Genomic DNA, 15302 nt, shown 5'->3' with positions numbered 1-15302 from the left:
TACCTTGAACCTCGCACGCAACCAACCAAGCACCGATGTCTATCACTACAACTGTCTCGAGAACTTCCTCAAGTTGGCGTGTTTTATCATCATATATTTTGTAGGGAACCCTTGAAGTGGTTCGAGCAAATGACGTATGCATATAGAACAAACAGGGTCCTCCAGAAGTCGAAGAATTCTATTCAATTAATTGTCCGGAACATGGAGTATTTGGAATCATTAAGTTGCTGTATATGTCTTCTCTCTTGGGGAGTTTTCAATGGGCCCCGTTCCATAAAGAGATTTTAGTGCTAAGCCGATGGTAACTTTATACTTTAACATAGACTTACATATACGAGAACAGTTAAGAAAAGGAACGTATTTATTTCATAATGAAATACTAATACATTCATTCAGAAGAAAAAGCAAAATATTAATGTCTATTTATCTTATTAATTGTCAATTGAAATTCTAAAACTGTGGATGATTTAGAGATGATACCACTTATTATGAATGAAAATAAATTATAACAGCAATCCAGATTTGTAAGGTTGACGTCATCAGTTGGCCACACTCTTCCTTCAATCACACTGGCCATCATACACATCTTTCTTACATCTTCAAAACAAATGTTGAAAACCATTTATATGCATTAAAAACTCATTCAAAAAGCAGCTCCAGTTATAACTCCCGTGTAATTTATGCAATGCCTCGTGGACCATCACACACTCCCACATATGTATAACCGTATATATGTATCGAGTAGGGGTACAGTTTGCTACACAACTCGATGCAATTATTCATACAGTTCCATATATCCGACATTCGCTATTTCCATGAAATAACATCACTCAAGGACTTTGTGACATCCGGGTATGACTGTATGTGTTACGTACCCTTTTCACTAATACTTACTAAAAACTAGCTGTATGTAGATATAACTACATTTTCAAGCTATGGAGAGTCAAATGAGAATATATATAAGTGATAAGATATCACGGCGTGTCAGCTTAACGTGGGAGGAAAGCCCGAAGTGATGCAGGTCTTTGACGTTTAACACTTTGGTGAAACCCATGAGCTGGTGCAGACAAACCTAGAAACTTAATCGGGTCGAACTGGGATTCGAACCCGCAATTTTATATGTAGGTATCTGGCGTGCACAAGGGCACAGCGAACTGTGCGGCTCAGACGACAAGGTCACCCGTTCACATTAACTGGTTGGGATATCAATTTTTTTGGTTACAATATATACAATATTTGAGTATTAACGTGCATCATACAATATGTATAAAAATAGAGTATATATAATTTGTATATATCTCAATATATACATGAAATATTAAATTGATACAAACTAAATTATAATTAAACTCACTTCTTCACGCTATACACTGTGTATACACATTATTGCACTCATTTTGTTGAAACTGACACTATACCATGATGACTGACCAGCAGTATCATGAATCCTTTCACCAGTAAAAGCGCCATTTGAAACAGCTGGCAACACCATAAATGTGCGATGTTGTTGTGTGGTACATTCCCATACAGTGACGCTCAGCTGAGACACACATTATCGATTAGTATTGACTCGCCTCCCACAGCTGGTTCGATTGATGTGACAATAGTTCTTATCATTTTACAGGTCAGGGTTTTATGATGGTGATATATGGATGATCATATATCAAAAGTGAAGTGTTTGTCATATTTTGTGTATCTGATCAGTATTTCAGTCAAGATTGTACGTATCACAGTGATGTACAAGTATATCGTTTCAACATTAACCGTGCATCATATTCTGCTGGAGGCACACGTGAGCTTAACCGGTCATCAGTTATGTGCCTTTTTTTCAACAATCTCTTTACAGCGTAGTGACTAATTCTCCCGTGTGCGTATCTCTCGTTGTGTCCAGCCATGGGTTATAATGTTCTTCTTTCCTCAATGACTCCATATTTTCACTGTCGGAAGAATTGCCACTGTCTGGTTGATCTATATTGACTGCGCTCGTAAATCTCACATTTTTGGACTTGATATTGTTTTTGTCGGCCCCAACAATATCATCATCTTTTCTGCCCCGGGAATCATCCATTATGGGCACAAGATAGATATCAGATTCAGTGTTCGGTTCTTGAGAAGCTATCCCACCGGATGTAGTCGTTCTTTTAACACCACCCGGCTTGTTTCCAGAGGTTGATGGTATCTGTGACGCGTTCAGCAATGCGGAACTCCTTCCGGTTTCGACGTCATATACTACTTTGTCGTCTGATTGGTCTTTCGGACCTATATCGTCAGTAGAGGAATCTACAGAGTCAAACATATCGATGACCTTGTCCAGTTCCAGACTAGCAAGTTGGTTCCGCAGATCAATGATGTTGTCGCTTTTGGGCTCCTCGCCCAGAGTAATCACCTTCTCCTGCTCCTCCATGGATATCACCGACCTCCGTCTCGACTGCAGCGACTTCAGCGATCTGACATAAAAAGTCACACATATGAAGGTTCTAAATTTGAAAGTGTTTAAAAGTGTGTCTTAGATTGTTAAAAAAAACGCCTTTAATACTGGGAAAATGTATTGTAACTTGTATTGGTGTCACATCCTTACTGAAATTAGAGTGAGGTGAATAATTTCCATTAGAGCAGTTGGCAATATTCTTGTTAAATCATTCTGGGAAGTCTGTAAATTATCGAGCCCCGCAAAGCAAACCAGTAGTTGACAGCGTGAACGAGCCATGCCGTTGGGATACGTAAACACAATAACCCATGTCACACTGGACTTAGAGTTTACTTGAAACGAAGATAAGGATACAAGCAAGCATGCAAAGCAAATCATTTAATATATGTTGGTTTGTTTACCAATTGGGCTGACATGCACTGCGACAGACTCATGCATAGTGGTTCTATCTAATGTTACTTACCTCAATATAGTATCCTGTGTTGCATGAACAAAACATTCAAATCAGATTAACATGAAATCTTGTCCAATAGAAAAATAGTCAATAAACATACAACTAATTTTAAGTAAAACCAAAATGGACTCATACGAGAAATAAGCCTTCTGTGAGTTCATATGTGACCATTGATTTCATGCTTCTGTTTTTACTTCTGTAAACAGTCCCTAAGAATATTATATTGATGTAAGGACAGTAGAAGAGTGACTGACTTACTCCGCCATTCTCGAGGCCCGCGGATGAATCCCGGGACTGAAGTCTCTGGAAGCTGAGTCTTCACTCGCATCTCTGAAACACAGAATGTGTAATGTGACATCAGCAATATATGGGAAGTCTTTCCCACAACCATCTATGATGGATGACTATTAATCAGCAGGACGTTGTCATACCGGAAGTACGTCAGCACTGACCTTAAAAAGTCAGTGCTGAAGCACCTTTATCATCTATACGAGTCGTTTTAAGAGATATGGCAAATTTATTTAATGTCACAACACGACCTTTAGTGTAACCCCAACATATGGTACAAGGTGAAGAGGAATGCATGCGCATGTCCATCAAGCGCTTCACCCTGGGTGTTGTGTATATCATTCGATGGTATGGGTGATTAACAATTGTCCGGCTCAAACCAATAAAGTCAGTTCCTGAACTCTCATCTCGAATTCTAACCACTTGGCTTCATGTTAACCTGCACACCTACACTAAGACCGAGGTCTACCAGGACTCACGGGTCAATTGGATCTGCAGTGTCCGAGTCTAGGTTGGTCTCATTGAAGCCTTCGTCCACTGCTCTCTCCTCCGTCATCTTCTTCTGGCGTTGGCGGGCCATCTTCGCCTTCTCCTGCTTCACGTTCCACTCCTCATACCTGTGACACGCAGATTAATAGCACTCCCGAATTAACACAGTCGACCTTATCTACTTCCTAGAAAAGCTAGGGATAGCGTTGACGAGTTGCGTTTAACGCTGATTCGGAACGTTGTTTAAATTATGTCAAGCAGGGCGGCTTAACGTGGGGAAAAATCCAAAAAAGGTACGCCATTTAAAGACATTCACCACTTGGGTGAAACCCATGAGGACCGCTTACAGTTTCAAAACTCATTACCGGGACAAACCTGAGATTCGAACCCAGATCTTGTTATAGATCGTGTTACACAAGGGATACAACTCAGCAAGGTATTATTCGTTCCAGAAATAACTACTTTGCCGCCTAGTGCATTTCACAAACATTGCTACCTATCAAACTATATATGTCTTCTCTGAGAACCAAGACCTAGTTTCACTCACTGTTTCCATATTTTGACGATGGCGACAACTGCAGCCACGCTACCTATAAACATGACCCCGGCGATGACAATGATGGCAATCTCGGCCTCGCTGATGGCGTAGGGTTGACTTGTGCTGTTGAACCTCGGCGTGATGGTCGGGGCCAGGGTAACGGACAACACCTTCAGCACGCCCAGAAGCTGGTTGATGGCGACTTCGTTGGCCGTCACGAGACTGGGGAGAATGCTTGTATCAGTTATTGATGTCGTCTACATGATACGGTGAAACTAGCTCGAACTCCATCAATTAACAGACCTTCACGACCTTGGTATATCACTCAACACGAACTTCATCAATACTGATGTAGCGTCCTGGTCCTTCATTTAACAGCACCTAAGTGGTAGCATCACTTAAGTCGATACATGTTTACTTTTCCCTGGTATCAAAATGGACTGTTTATTTCTTCAATGTACCAAGTTATTCCATCTGGAACGGAACACACACACAGGTGCTTGGCTAGCTACGCTCTTGAATGGTGTCAATCACTGCCCAGAATTACGAGTTATTATTCAAGGGATTCACGTGGCTGACACTGGTCTTCTTAATACGCCTTTTATAGATGACATTGCCTATGTCATGCCTGGAACATCACTTCTATTTCAATTACGAAATTACGAACTTGTAATTCGAAGTATTCCCATTGTTATAGTTTAACAAACTTATAGTTTGGTCATCATGATGAATATACTGACATACTGTCTGTTTGGCTGATAAACAATCATGACAGAAACAAAGACGTTTCAGGAACATGTAGAATAATTTACAACAAACATCTTGCATTGGTAGATATCGCCACCTGATTCCCACGTACCAAGGAATGATTACGACAGTTACTTGACGGCTGATGTAGGAAGCATGGGTGTTTCAGTAACATAATTAAAAAGCAGTGCCACATGACTGTGCATACATGTAGTTTTACATGGGATAAAAGTATTTTAATAAATACATAGCAGCATAAAATTAGAAAATACCATGTATTTGTAAGGTTAGTAATAAAATATTCAACAGATATACAACTGACCTCTTGATCTTCTCAAAAGTCACGGCCTTCCCTGTTTGCGGATCAACAGCATGGAAATACACGTCCGATCTGAAACAAATGTAAAAACGTGTTTCAATGTAACGCATACCAACTCAAACGACGTTGTGGAGCAAGATTGCTTTTCTGTAAGTTACATTACAGGTCATCATACCGCCACAGAAAACCTAACCACCCCATGCCGTTAAGAGGCGACTAACGGGGTCGGGTGGTCAGGCTCATTGACTTGATTGATGCATGTCATTGTGTCCCAATTGCGTGGATCGATGCTCATAATGTGAATCACTGGATTGTCTGGTCCAGACTTGATTATTTACAGACCGCCGTCATATAGCTGGAATATTGCTGAGCGTGGCATTAAACAACAAACAAACAAACAACAGCTGGAGCGTCCTTAATGATGATGTATTTAACGACAGTAAACCACTGCAGCCAGTGTATGTGTGGATCAGTGCCTCATTTCACGAGAGACCTGAACAGAGACGAGTGCTGTTATCTTCCAGGGTCGTGTTCACAATGATGAAGTCACTCACTTGGTTAAGACCAGCATGCTGTTCTCCGTGTGTGGCTCCACCGCCTCCAGCTGGACCTCCAGGCCTAGGATCCGGCTCAGATTCCTGCACAGAACAATATGACGCTTCATTTAGTCACACTTAGAGTGGAACCTTAATCGGGACGTGTCTCTTAACAGCAAACTTGTGTCTGGGATTTTAAGACAAGTAATGGGATTTCAGGACAAGTAATGGATGGGATTTCAGGACAAGTAATGGGATTTCAGGACAAGTAACGTATGGGATTTCAGGACAAGTAACGGATGGGATTTTAAGACAAGTAATGGGATTTTAAAACAAGTAATAAGATGTTAAGACAACCGAATGATACATTGGGCTGAATATAACACACATTGTATCTGAATAGGAGATTTAAGACGCGATGGATGAAATGCTTTCAAAATGTTTCCCTTTCCTTCCTCCCTATTACAGGGGTCGAATCAGCTTTGAGATGAGCGATTACGAATTAATTATCATTCATTTGGACCTCTTGTTCAGTTGTAATATAAGCTGAATTGGATGTACCACTAACATAACACGGAGATGTATACGGTACTCACGCAATGATGGCATCCTTGCGTCTGTTAAACTCCGACGGTTGCATATGAGCTACCAGGCCAAACCTCTCAGCCTCCTTTATAACTATTATCTGATAAATAAGACATTCTATTAAAATCATTAAACAATTAAACGCAGTTCTGTCACCGCAGATCAAATTTATGTGAATGTATAAATGTTAGTTTATCAACACGAGGAGGAAGATAGGAAGAACTAAATGTCTAGGTAGAAGTGTGTTGTTAAAACAGATAAACAATAACCTTAAACTTCATGGACGTGGATTGTCCGTTTCCGTTGTCATCTGTTGCGTTGACTGTCAGTGTGAATTCAGTGGCGGTCACTGACACCATCTTGACCAGAGACCGCACTGCCCCGGAAGTAGGGTTCACGCCGAACAGAGTTGTGTCACCGGAAGTAGCTGTGAACAGGACAACACTGTTTTCCCCTTCATCCGGGTCCGCCGCCTGAAGCAGAGGATGACACGCTGTTGGTGGTACACGCTACGCAGCACCCGTGTGTCCAGTATATTTCTAACTGACACCACACTTGCATGTTTCAAATTCGGGAATCATGGAGATTCCTTTCAAATGGGTGCTGACAGAAACCAAATACACTGGAACCCCTTTAATTCGAAGTCGTCGGTACAATCGAGCACATATCTGTCGTTCGAGACAAAAAGAGTGAGGTGCACAGATGGTGAGTCCATATCATTCAAAAGCGGATCTGTAATGTGTGTAACTAACATGTAAAAAGTAGGGAGCATCCCTAACTAAAGTTGAACAGTATGTTGACGCATAATTATTTTTGGCATATTACAGACATATCACAGAACATAAACCTATTCAATCGTAACATTCTAAAAGTCTGCTAAGAAGTATATGTCCTCTTAGTATAAGGATAGCCGTATATGTGAACCACAGCATCTTCCCGAGGCAAGGGAGTTTACTGACTGTCAGTCCAGTTTCAACCCTTGCCGAGCTGAGCTGGAATTTCGTGGTCCGATCATAGCGCGATCAGTGTCTTTTACGAGATATGTCCCTTACTTATCACTCCTGCTGGCTAATCATGTTCCACCTCTCATATCACTTCGAGCAAAATGGCGGAGCCCAGTCAAGACTATCTGATCAATATTCAAGATCTTTATTGTAATAAAACGGGTCTTACCTCGCGAAGTGCATCAAATCACTTGAGGACCTTGATTAACATTATGAAAAGATTTGGAAAATCGCCCGTTAAACGGGACACATTCTCTCGAAATCTGCACGGCATTCGCCATGGTGTTTATGAACCGGATGTCAATATTGTCACGTGATTTTGATTGGACTATGGACAGACTCGTCAGTACTTTCAAAATAAAACTCCATAATTTCAATCTAGTTTGGCAAGAGTGAACACGGGACTTTAATAGTCAGTTATGTAACTCGCTTGCCTAGGGAAGATGATACCACAGACACAGTAATACCGTGTACAACAAGTGATGCACCTGATATCGAGTCCTTACACGGACGCTACCCGAAATGCAGAGCGTGACCCGTTCCTAGAACACCTGGTGCCGTCCTTGTTGATACGTGAGTATACATGTAAGGCTCCAGGCTTCCATTTTGTGAGGCAGTTTGAATGTGACTTAGATACTAAGATGAATACACCTGAGGCTTTGACGGTTTCCTTTAAAGTGATGGCTACTTGTTACTTGTAGCCACTGCACTGCAGCCACAATAGGTCAATATTCACATGGAATCATCATTACTGTAACATTCAACCCTAACAGTGCCTCACCCTGAGTTGAACCACCAAGTAGTTTGGTGCCGCAGAGCTTGGGATGCCGTAGACCAGTGTCCCCCCACCGGGCGCCTGGAGGCGGGGTGGGTTATCGTTCCTGTCTTGGACTGTAACTATCACTTCAACCACGTTGGACTCCGCTGGAATCAAACATTCGTGTTTATAAAAATATATATCGCATTTACATCATAGAAATTCAATATTATTTAAAGTGATGCAGGTCTCAGACATTTACCACTTCGGTGAAAACCACGGGCACGGGTATGGTGCTGACAAACCTAGAAACATAATCGGGGCGTTGATTGCCTTACCTGCACGTTTAGATCTTGTCGAGGACGGTGTTACTATGGAAACTTGTATCTGCAATTTGTATTCTGATGTTTGTTCCCGGTCCAGAGATTTGATGCACATCAGCTCTCCAGTAGAACTATTGACCATGAAGGCATCTTCAAACGGAAGATTAATCAACACAGGTGAGATCGATCACACGACCAGGTGGGCAAGGTTATGTAGGGAGGCGAGATGACATGGGGTTTAACGTCGCGTTCAAGATCATTGCACTTCTATAGTGATGTGCAAGCGTGAGTGTGTGTGTGTGGCTGCTTCAGGTCCGGATTTATGCCGCAGTTTAACACGAATACCCCGACCAGTCTTGTTTTATCACTTTAAAGCCAAGGGCCATGCAAGCTAACAACGTTGAACAAGTTGGTTGGTTGGATTGTTGTTTTACGCCGCACTCAGCAATATTCCAGCTCCATGATGGCGGTCTGTAAATAATCTAGTCTGGACCAGACAATCCAGTGATTGATATCATGAGCATCGATCCACGCAATTGGAATCGATGACATGCTTCAACCAAGTCTGCGAGCTGGACCACTCGGTCCCGTTAGTCGCCTCTTAAGAAAGCATTGTCGCCTTTTACGTCAGGCATTGGTTGCTGAAGACCAATTCTAGCCCGGATCTTCACGGGTCCATTTAACAAGTAACGTCTTGGTGTCACACGGCCGGGAATCGAAGTCAAGTTTGTTGTGTATTTTCGTGATGATTTTTAAAGAATAGAGAATACGAATGGACATTATTGTAATCAAATGTTTCACACAGGTACCATTTGAGATAATGTGCTGCCATGATTGAACAAAATGGTTCGGCCATTTCAACAATTGTTACCATGTATTTTGTTATGTACTTAGCACCGCCCCCATCTGACTGCAGGAAAGGTATCTATTTTGATGTGATGTACAAAATAGTCTTACCTGTCTGTGACGTCATCGTGTACGTCACCGGGATACCTTGCAACTCGGCCGAGGTGTTCAGGTCCAGCAGTTTCACAGGAGGGGTCAAGTTTTCAGGCAAGCTCACGCGATACTCGGGTTTTGGAAACGTCACATCCGGCTTCGTTATGGAGATGAGTACCTGGTGGACATTTGTACTTTCTCTTAACGTTTTCTCAGGGATGATCTTCAGAATTCAAACTACCCGCGCACTGATCACTACAGTATGAGAATGTTGCGTTATGCAGGCAGCAGTATTCAGCTACATCACTGCTGCCTGTAAATGATCGAGGCAAACCAGAGGTTGACAGCATGAGCAACGTCTAATGTCGTCGGAGCACGATGGCGATCAGTTGTCAGGCAACATAGTGTGACCCGATCCTGAGTTTAGTCGGTTCTTGAGATAGCTTATGGTACTGGGAACCTATTCTACCCCGAGCCCACCAGATCAGAAAGATATTTCCATGGAAAATCATAATTGATTAATTTTTTTATTACCACCGACTGAAATTCTAAGCTCAGGTGCGAAAGTTTTTTGTCACGTAGCAATGAAAACGTTTTACTTTCTGCACATGACACTTCTATGTGTACCATGGATTGTTTTCACGAGTCTTTGGTCAGACTCGATCCTGGAAAATGCATATGACACGACTGGACAGAAAATATATGGACATACATATCTGTGGTTCTGCTCTAGTGCGAGTCATTACATTATATGGTCTGGAACACAGGCACGCACCTACCGCGCAGCAAGCTGAGCCATTTTAAAGTAATGACCACGTTAAAAAATCAAAATTATGCGCAGTAATCGTTATAAACTAACAAATATACACTGTGTTATTGTCGTTAAATAAACAAGTGTATGAAAAAATATATGACTTGTGCAATGACTGTATAGTGTTATATTTTGTCGTTTTTCATGTTGTAAAAACACTAATAAGTGCATATGTTTGACACAATGAAATATACTTCTTTTCTATTCTGACTGTGTTTTCGCGCTTCTGTTTTAGCTGTACACATATATCTGCCTGAGGTAAGGGAGTTACCTGATTGTTAAAGTCCAGTTTCCACCCTGGCCGAACCGTGCTGGAAAATCTGGGCTCCATCTTAGCGCCACCGGTGGCTATTATGAGTTATGCCCCTTCAATGTCCCTCCCATTGACCAATCAGATGCCACCACTCATATAACTTGTATTTGCTTCAAACGATCGATAATCAAGATCAATATTGTAATAAAACGGGTCTTAGTTCGCGAGGTGCGTTAAATACGTGATCACCTTGATTAATAAAACATGAAAAGATTTGGAAAATATCTGTTGACGCCCAGTTGCAGTACACATGCTTTGCAAATCCTGCAGTCGACCGAAATCTGCACGTTGAAATCCATATTGTTTACGAACCGGACGTTCTTGTTCGTCACGCGATAGGACTCGTTAGGCCAGCCAAAATGTAACTCAGGAATTCCAGTCTAGGTCGGCAAGGGTGGAAGCTGGACTTTTAACTCCCTTGCCTCGGAGATTGTACACATATGGCAGGGTGCTATTTTTACCGATGCAGAGATTACTTTCCCACATAAATGTTAATGACCTATGAAAGAAGTATCCTAATATTTTTACTCACATTAGCTGTATCGGTACTTGGGGAAGGTCGTCTATCCGACGCCATGACTGTCAGGAGAACGTTGCCCTGTGTTACTATATCCCCGGCCACCCTCATAACGCCAGTATCGGGCACAATGTCAAACAGGTTGCCATCGTTCCCAGAAGTTAGAGTGTAGTAGAAGTTGCCGTTTCCGGCGTTGAGTGTAACATTTAGTGGCGTCCCTACAGGGGTTGCCACAGACACCGTCACGCTGTAGAAGTCGGGCGTGAACTGCGGCTTGGTGTCGTAGGTGTCGTTCACGTGGACGGTGATGGTGGTGGTGGAGTTCAGAGAGGGGGTGCCGAGATCCTCGGCCATCACGGTCAAGTCATACACCTCTTTGTGCTCGAAGTCCAGTGAGCGCACAGAGGTCACCTTGCCATCTGTGTAGGGTATAATTCAAATAATATATGTGTACAATGAATCCCTGTCAGTTCACACATGCATACATAGACACATTACTCCCATTATTGGTAAACTATACAATTTCTCTGGGAACAGTACCGTCCAGATTGACGAGGTTTTACTTTTCATAAAATACAGTGCAATCATTATGACTAGACGATGTAAGCTTAGAAATGAGTGTGTGAGCGAATATGGTTTTACACCGTTTCAGAACTATTCCATCCAAGAATTGGCATCCCATTCACTCGTCTGCGGCTTAATAATGAACTCTTTGACACCAGATCACCCAATAGCCCCGAAATATTGTTGATGATGGATTAATAAGTGTACCGAAGCAACGAAAACAAATAATCAGTTCTTCATCTGCTGCATCTTAACTGACTTTACCGTTGTTTTAAATCATTCCAGTTTAAAAAGTTAGAAGTAAAATGTATTGAAAAGATATCATCTCAACGAAATCAACATTTAAAATGAAAACATCCGATATTGGCATGACAGTTGCCAGACTTGAGGTGGGGTAACAAAAACAAGCTTTCAACCTAATGGACAAAGGGCACACACATCTAAAATCGCTCAAGTTCAATGACACGTCACATTGATAGCGTTTATGACCACCCAATGACACGCAAAATCTCTCCGGCGCACAGAAAAAGGCTGCTGTTTGACAACGTCATGTGGGATACGTTGCCATTCTTCTTGGAAGGCCTGGATCAGTTCTTGTGGTTTTGGCTGGATGATGTGGACGCTTGAACACGGCGATCCATGACGCCCCAGAGGTGTTCTATGGGGGACATGTCTGAGGAGCGTACAGGCCACGGCAACACGTTGTATTTGTTTGCTGCAATGAAGTTCTGCAAGATTCGGGCTATATTTGGTCTGGCGTTGTCATGCTGATAAAGGACATCATGTGACAGCTGTTGTAGAAATGGTAGGACAATCGGACGAAGAATGTCATTCATGTAACGCTGTGCTGTCAAATTTCAGTTAACGATGATGTCTCTTTTGCCCATAAATTCCATCCCACACCAAAACACCCCCTCCACTATACTGCACGACTTCTTGAATGCAACATGCCGCCGTCTTCCATCATCTCTGAACAGACAGAACCTGCCTTCATCAGTGAAGACGATCATCTGCCGGTCACATCGCTGCAGTCTGGGCCCATCTCAATCTCTGACGACGATATTGCGCTGTCAATAACTGTCCTCTGTGAGCCCTAATTCCTTCAGCCCTGAGTTGCCTACTAGTCATTCCTGTCGAATAATCTGATGCAAAGTACGCAAATAAACGTCTTCATTGGGCGTGGTTACCCTGGGTCTGCCTTTTCTTGGCCTGTATGATGTTTGCCCGGTCTGTAAATTTGCATCAAGTTAGTTACAGCAACACGGGAGCAACCAAAAGTTCTAGCAATGTTGGCATGGGTGGCTCCAATCTGCAAAATACCCAAGGCCCGCTCGCCCTGTTCGGGTGTCAGTCGTGGCATTTCTGCGGTTTTGTATCAGTGTGAGTGTTTGACATGCCGTCTGTGTCATTTATATACCCTCATTGCACGTGTAGTTTCGGCTGCCTAAGCTGCACATGTTTTTAACATTTTCTACAAAAAAACGTGCAGTGGATATGTATCACTTTCTGGATAGAGCATTGTTTGGCCGTTTATACTGTGTTTAAACGTTTACCAAGGCTTTTAAAGGGCATACAGAAATGAAAAAATTCTCTTGTTGTGAGGATTACCTAGCGCGTCGATCTGGAAGACATCTGTTCCTGCATCTGGTTGGAGGAAGTATACCACCCGTCCGTTCAGTCCCTGGTCCGGATCTGTTGCCAGAACGTGCACCAACTGGACAGTGACAGGAATATAGCAAACGATGTCTTACAATAGGATTATGCATAAATGGCAGAACACTTGATATGAATAATTGATTACGATAAGGAAACTCAAGAAAAAACACCTGGATTTTTCCAGAGAGAAGAGTCTTCGATTGTCAAATACAAAAAGCAAAACAAATTGTTCTTTGTGATGTACACATGGGTAAATTTATATTCGGGGTACTCACCGCCTGACTGGTCGAACTGTTCTCTGTGATGTACACATGGGTATTCGGAGTACTCACCGCCTGACCGTGGGGACTGTTCTCTGTGATGTACACATGGGTATTCGGGGTACTCACCGCCTGGACAGGGGGACTGTTCTCTGTGATGTACACATGTACACATGGGTATTCGATGTACTCACTGCCTGGCCAGGGGGACTGTTCTCTGTGATGTACACATGTACACATGGGTATTCGATGTACTCACTGCCTGGACAGGGGGACTGTTCTCTGTGATGTACACATGGGTATTCGGGGTACTCACCGCCTGGACAGGGGGACTGTTCTCTGTGATGTACACATGGGTATTCGGGGTACTCACCGCCTGGCCAGGGGGACTGTTCTCTGTGATGTACACATGGGTATTCGATGTACTCACCGCCTGACCAGGGGGACTGTTCTCAGCGATGTACACGATGTAGGGGACGTTGACAAACGTTGGGGCGTTGTCGTTAACGTCTGACACAGTGACGATAACTTGTGACGTGGAATTCAGTGGTTGGGAGCCGCCGTCCGTTGCCTGGTTCAAATATGATTGAGGTAATGTCTGAACAAATTCAAAGAAGTCAGTCTTTGGTCATGTTCTTGTATGCATACTGTGTCTATGACAAGGCTATAGTTAGATCTACTCACCATGACGGTCAGGACGTAGGTCGCTTGCGTCTCTCTGTCAAGGGACCCGTTTAGACGCAGCTGGCCTGACGTATGGTCCAGGACAAAAACATCTTTGGGAAGATAAGAAAGTTCAGAATAAAACACACCCTCCTGGCAATGGTAATGTGAGTTTGTAGATGTACATGTGCTTAACACCCACGTGACAAATGTTATAAAAGAACCAGGAACTCCATATTTGAACACGTTGGTAAGAGTGAGTCATAATACCTTTAATCTAAACATCTTCCAGAAGACTCACGACTATCATATTGACGTCAATCACACGCACAAATACGGGGAGCACACACACACACCCACGCACGCACACACACAGAGCGCGCGCGCGCGCACGCACACACACACATGCTTTCCGCTCCAGTCAGATCTTTCTTCGGATGTCAGGAACATGTAACGGGATGGTAACATGGTGACTATATATTATATATGTGTGTGTGTTATTTGTGACACATGGTGTTGCATTTTATTCACCACAGGTAATAAACACTGCCAACGAATGGTCCTGCTTGCGCGTACCTGTTGCAGTGGTGAGAGTGTAAGTAACCCTGCCGTTCACGCCGGTGTCCGCATCGGTGGCGGAGACTTCGGTCAGGTTCTGAGGAGTGGCGTCCTCTGAAACGGTAATCCTGTAGACAGGCAGAGAGAAGGTGGGGACGTTGTCGTTCACGTCACTCAACGTCACCATTACCTGAAATAAATAATCAGACGCGATTTTATATGACACCGGAATCATTAGAATAATTAAATACAATGATCGGTATCGTGAAAGGTCTTTGGGTCAATATGTTTGTCAGTTCGTCCGTGCGTTTGTATGACTGTAGGCACGTGTATGTTAGGTCTGATTCTTTGTGTGTCAATAGGCCCGTCGATACCGTTTTTTAAGAAAAGGGGTGGTATGTGAATGCAGATGTTTTTTTAAAAGGTGGTGCAGTTATAATATATGGATTTAATTGTGTTTGTTAGACAAATAATAGTCACTAAATTGTTATTTTTGTTGGAAAAATGTCACCAAATGACTTAGTTACATTATTATAACAAGTCGACCAAATTG

The 15302-nt window shown here is 42.8% G+C and overlaps 1 protein-coding gene across 1 annotated transcript in view; it reads right to left on the bottom strand.

Moving 5' to 3' along the window:
- Positions 1-425: 425 nt before the first annotated feature.
- LOC139468103 (protocadherin Fat 4-like) overlaps positions 426-15302 on the bottom strand; it is a 60939-nt gene continuing 46062 nt past the window's right edge. The window contains exons 49-64 of the mRNA XM_071249837.1: positions 14768-14939; positions 14213-14304; positions 13959-14099; positions 13221-13326; positions 11064-11467; positions 9426-9585; positions 8484-8618; positions 8170-8312; positions 6654-6857; positions 6396-6484; positions 5818-5901; positions 5267-5335; positions 4207-4419; positions 3650-3787; positions 3141-3212; positions 426-2447 (exon numbers count right to left, since the gene is read on the bottom strand). Coding sequence (XP_071105938.1) covers positions 1841-2447; positions 3141-3212; positions 3650-3787; positions 4207-4419; positions 5267-5335; positions 5818-5901; positions 6396-6484; positions 6654-6857; positions 8170-8312; positions 8484-8618; positions 9426-9585; positions 11064-11467; positions 13221-13326; positions 13959-14099; positions 14213-14304; positions 14768-14939 — 2829 coding nt within the window. The 3' untranslated portion in view covers positions 426-1840. The remainder of the gene's footprint in view (positions 2448-3140; positions 3213-3649; positions 3788-4206; positions 4420-5266; positions 5336-5817; positions 5902-6395; positions 6485-6653; positions 6858-8169; positions 8313-8483; positions 8619-9425; positions 9586-11063; positions 11468-13220; positions 13327-13958; positions 14100-14212; positions 14305-14767; positions 14940-15302) is intronic.

This window comes from Haliotis cracherodii, unplaced genomic scaffold (assembly GCF_022045235.1).
Source record: "Haliotis cracherodii isolate W230 unplaced genomic scaffold, xgHalCrac1.p SCAF_2, whole genome shotgun sequence".
NCBI lineage: Eukaryota > Metazoa > Mollusca > Gastropoda > Lepetellida > Haliotidae > Haliotis > Haliotis cracherodii.
This window is presented reverse-complemented; position numbering and strand designations above follow the sequence as displayed.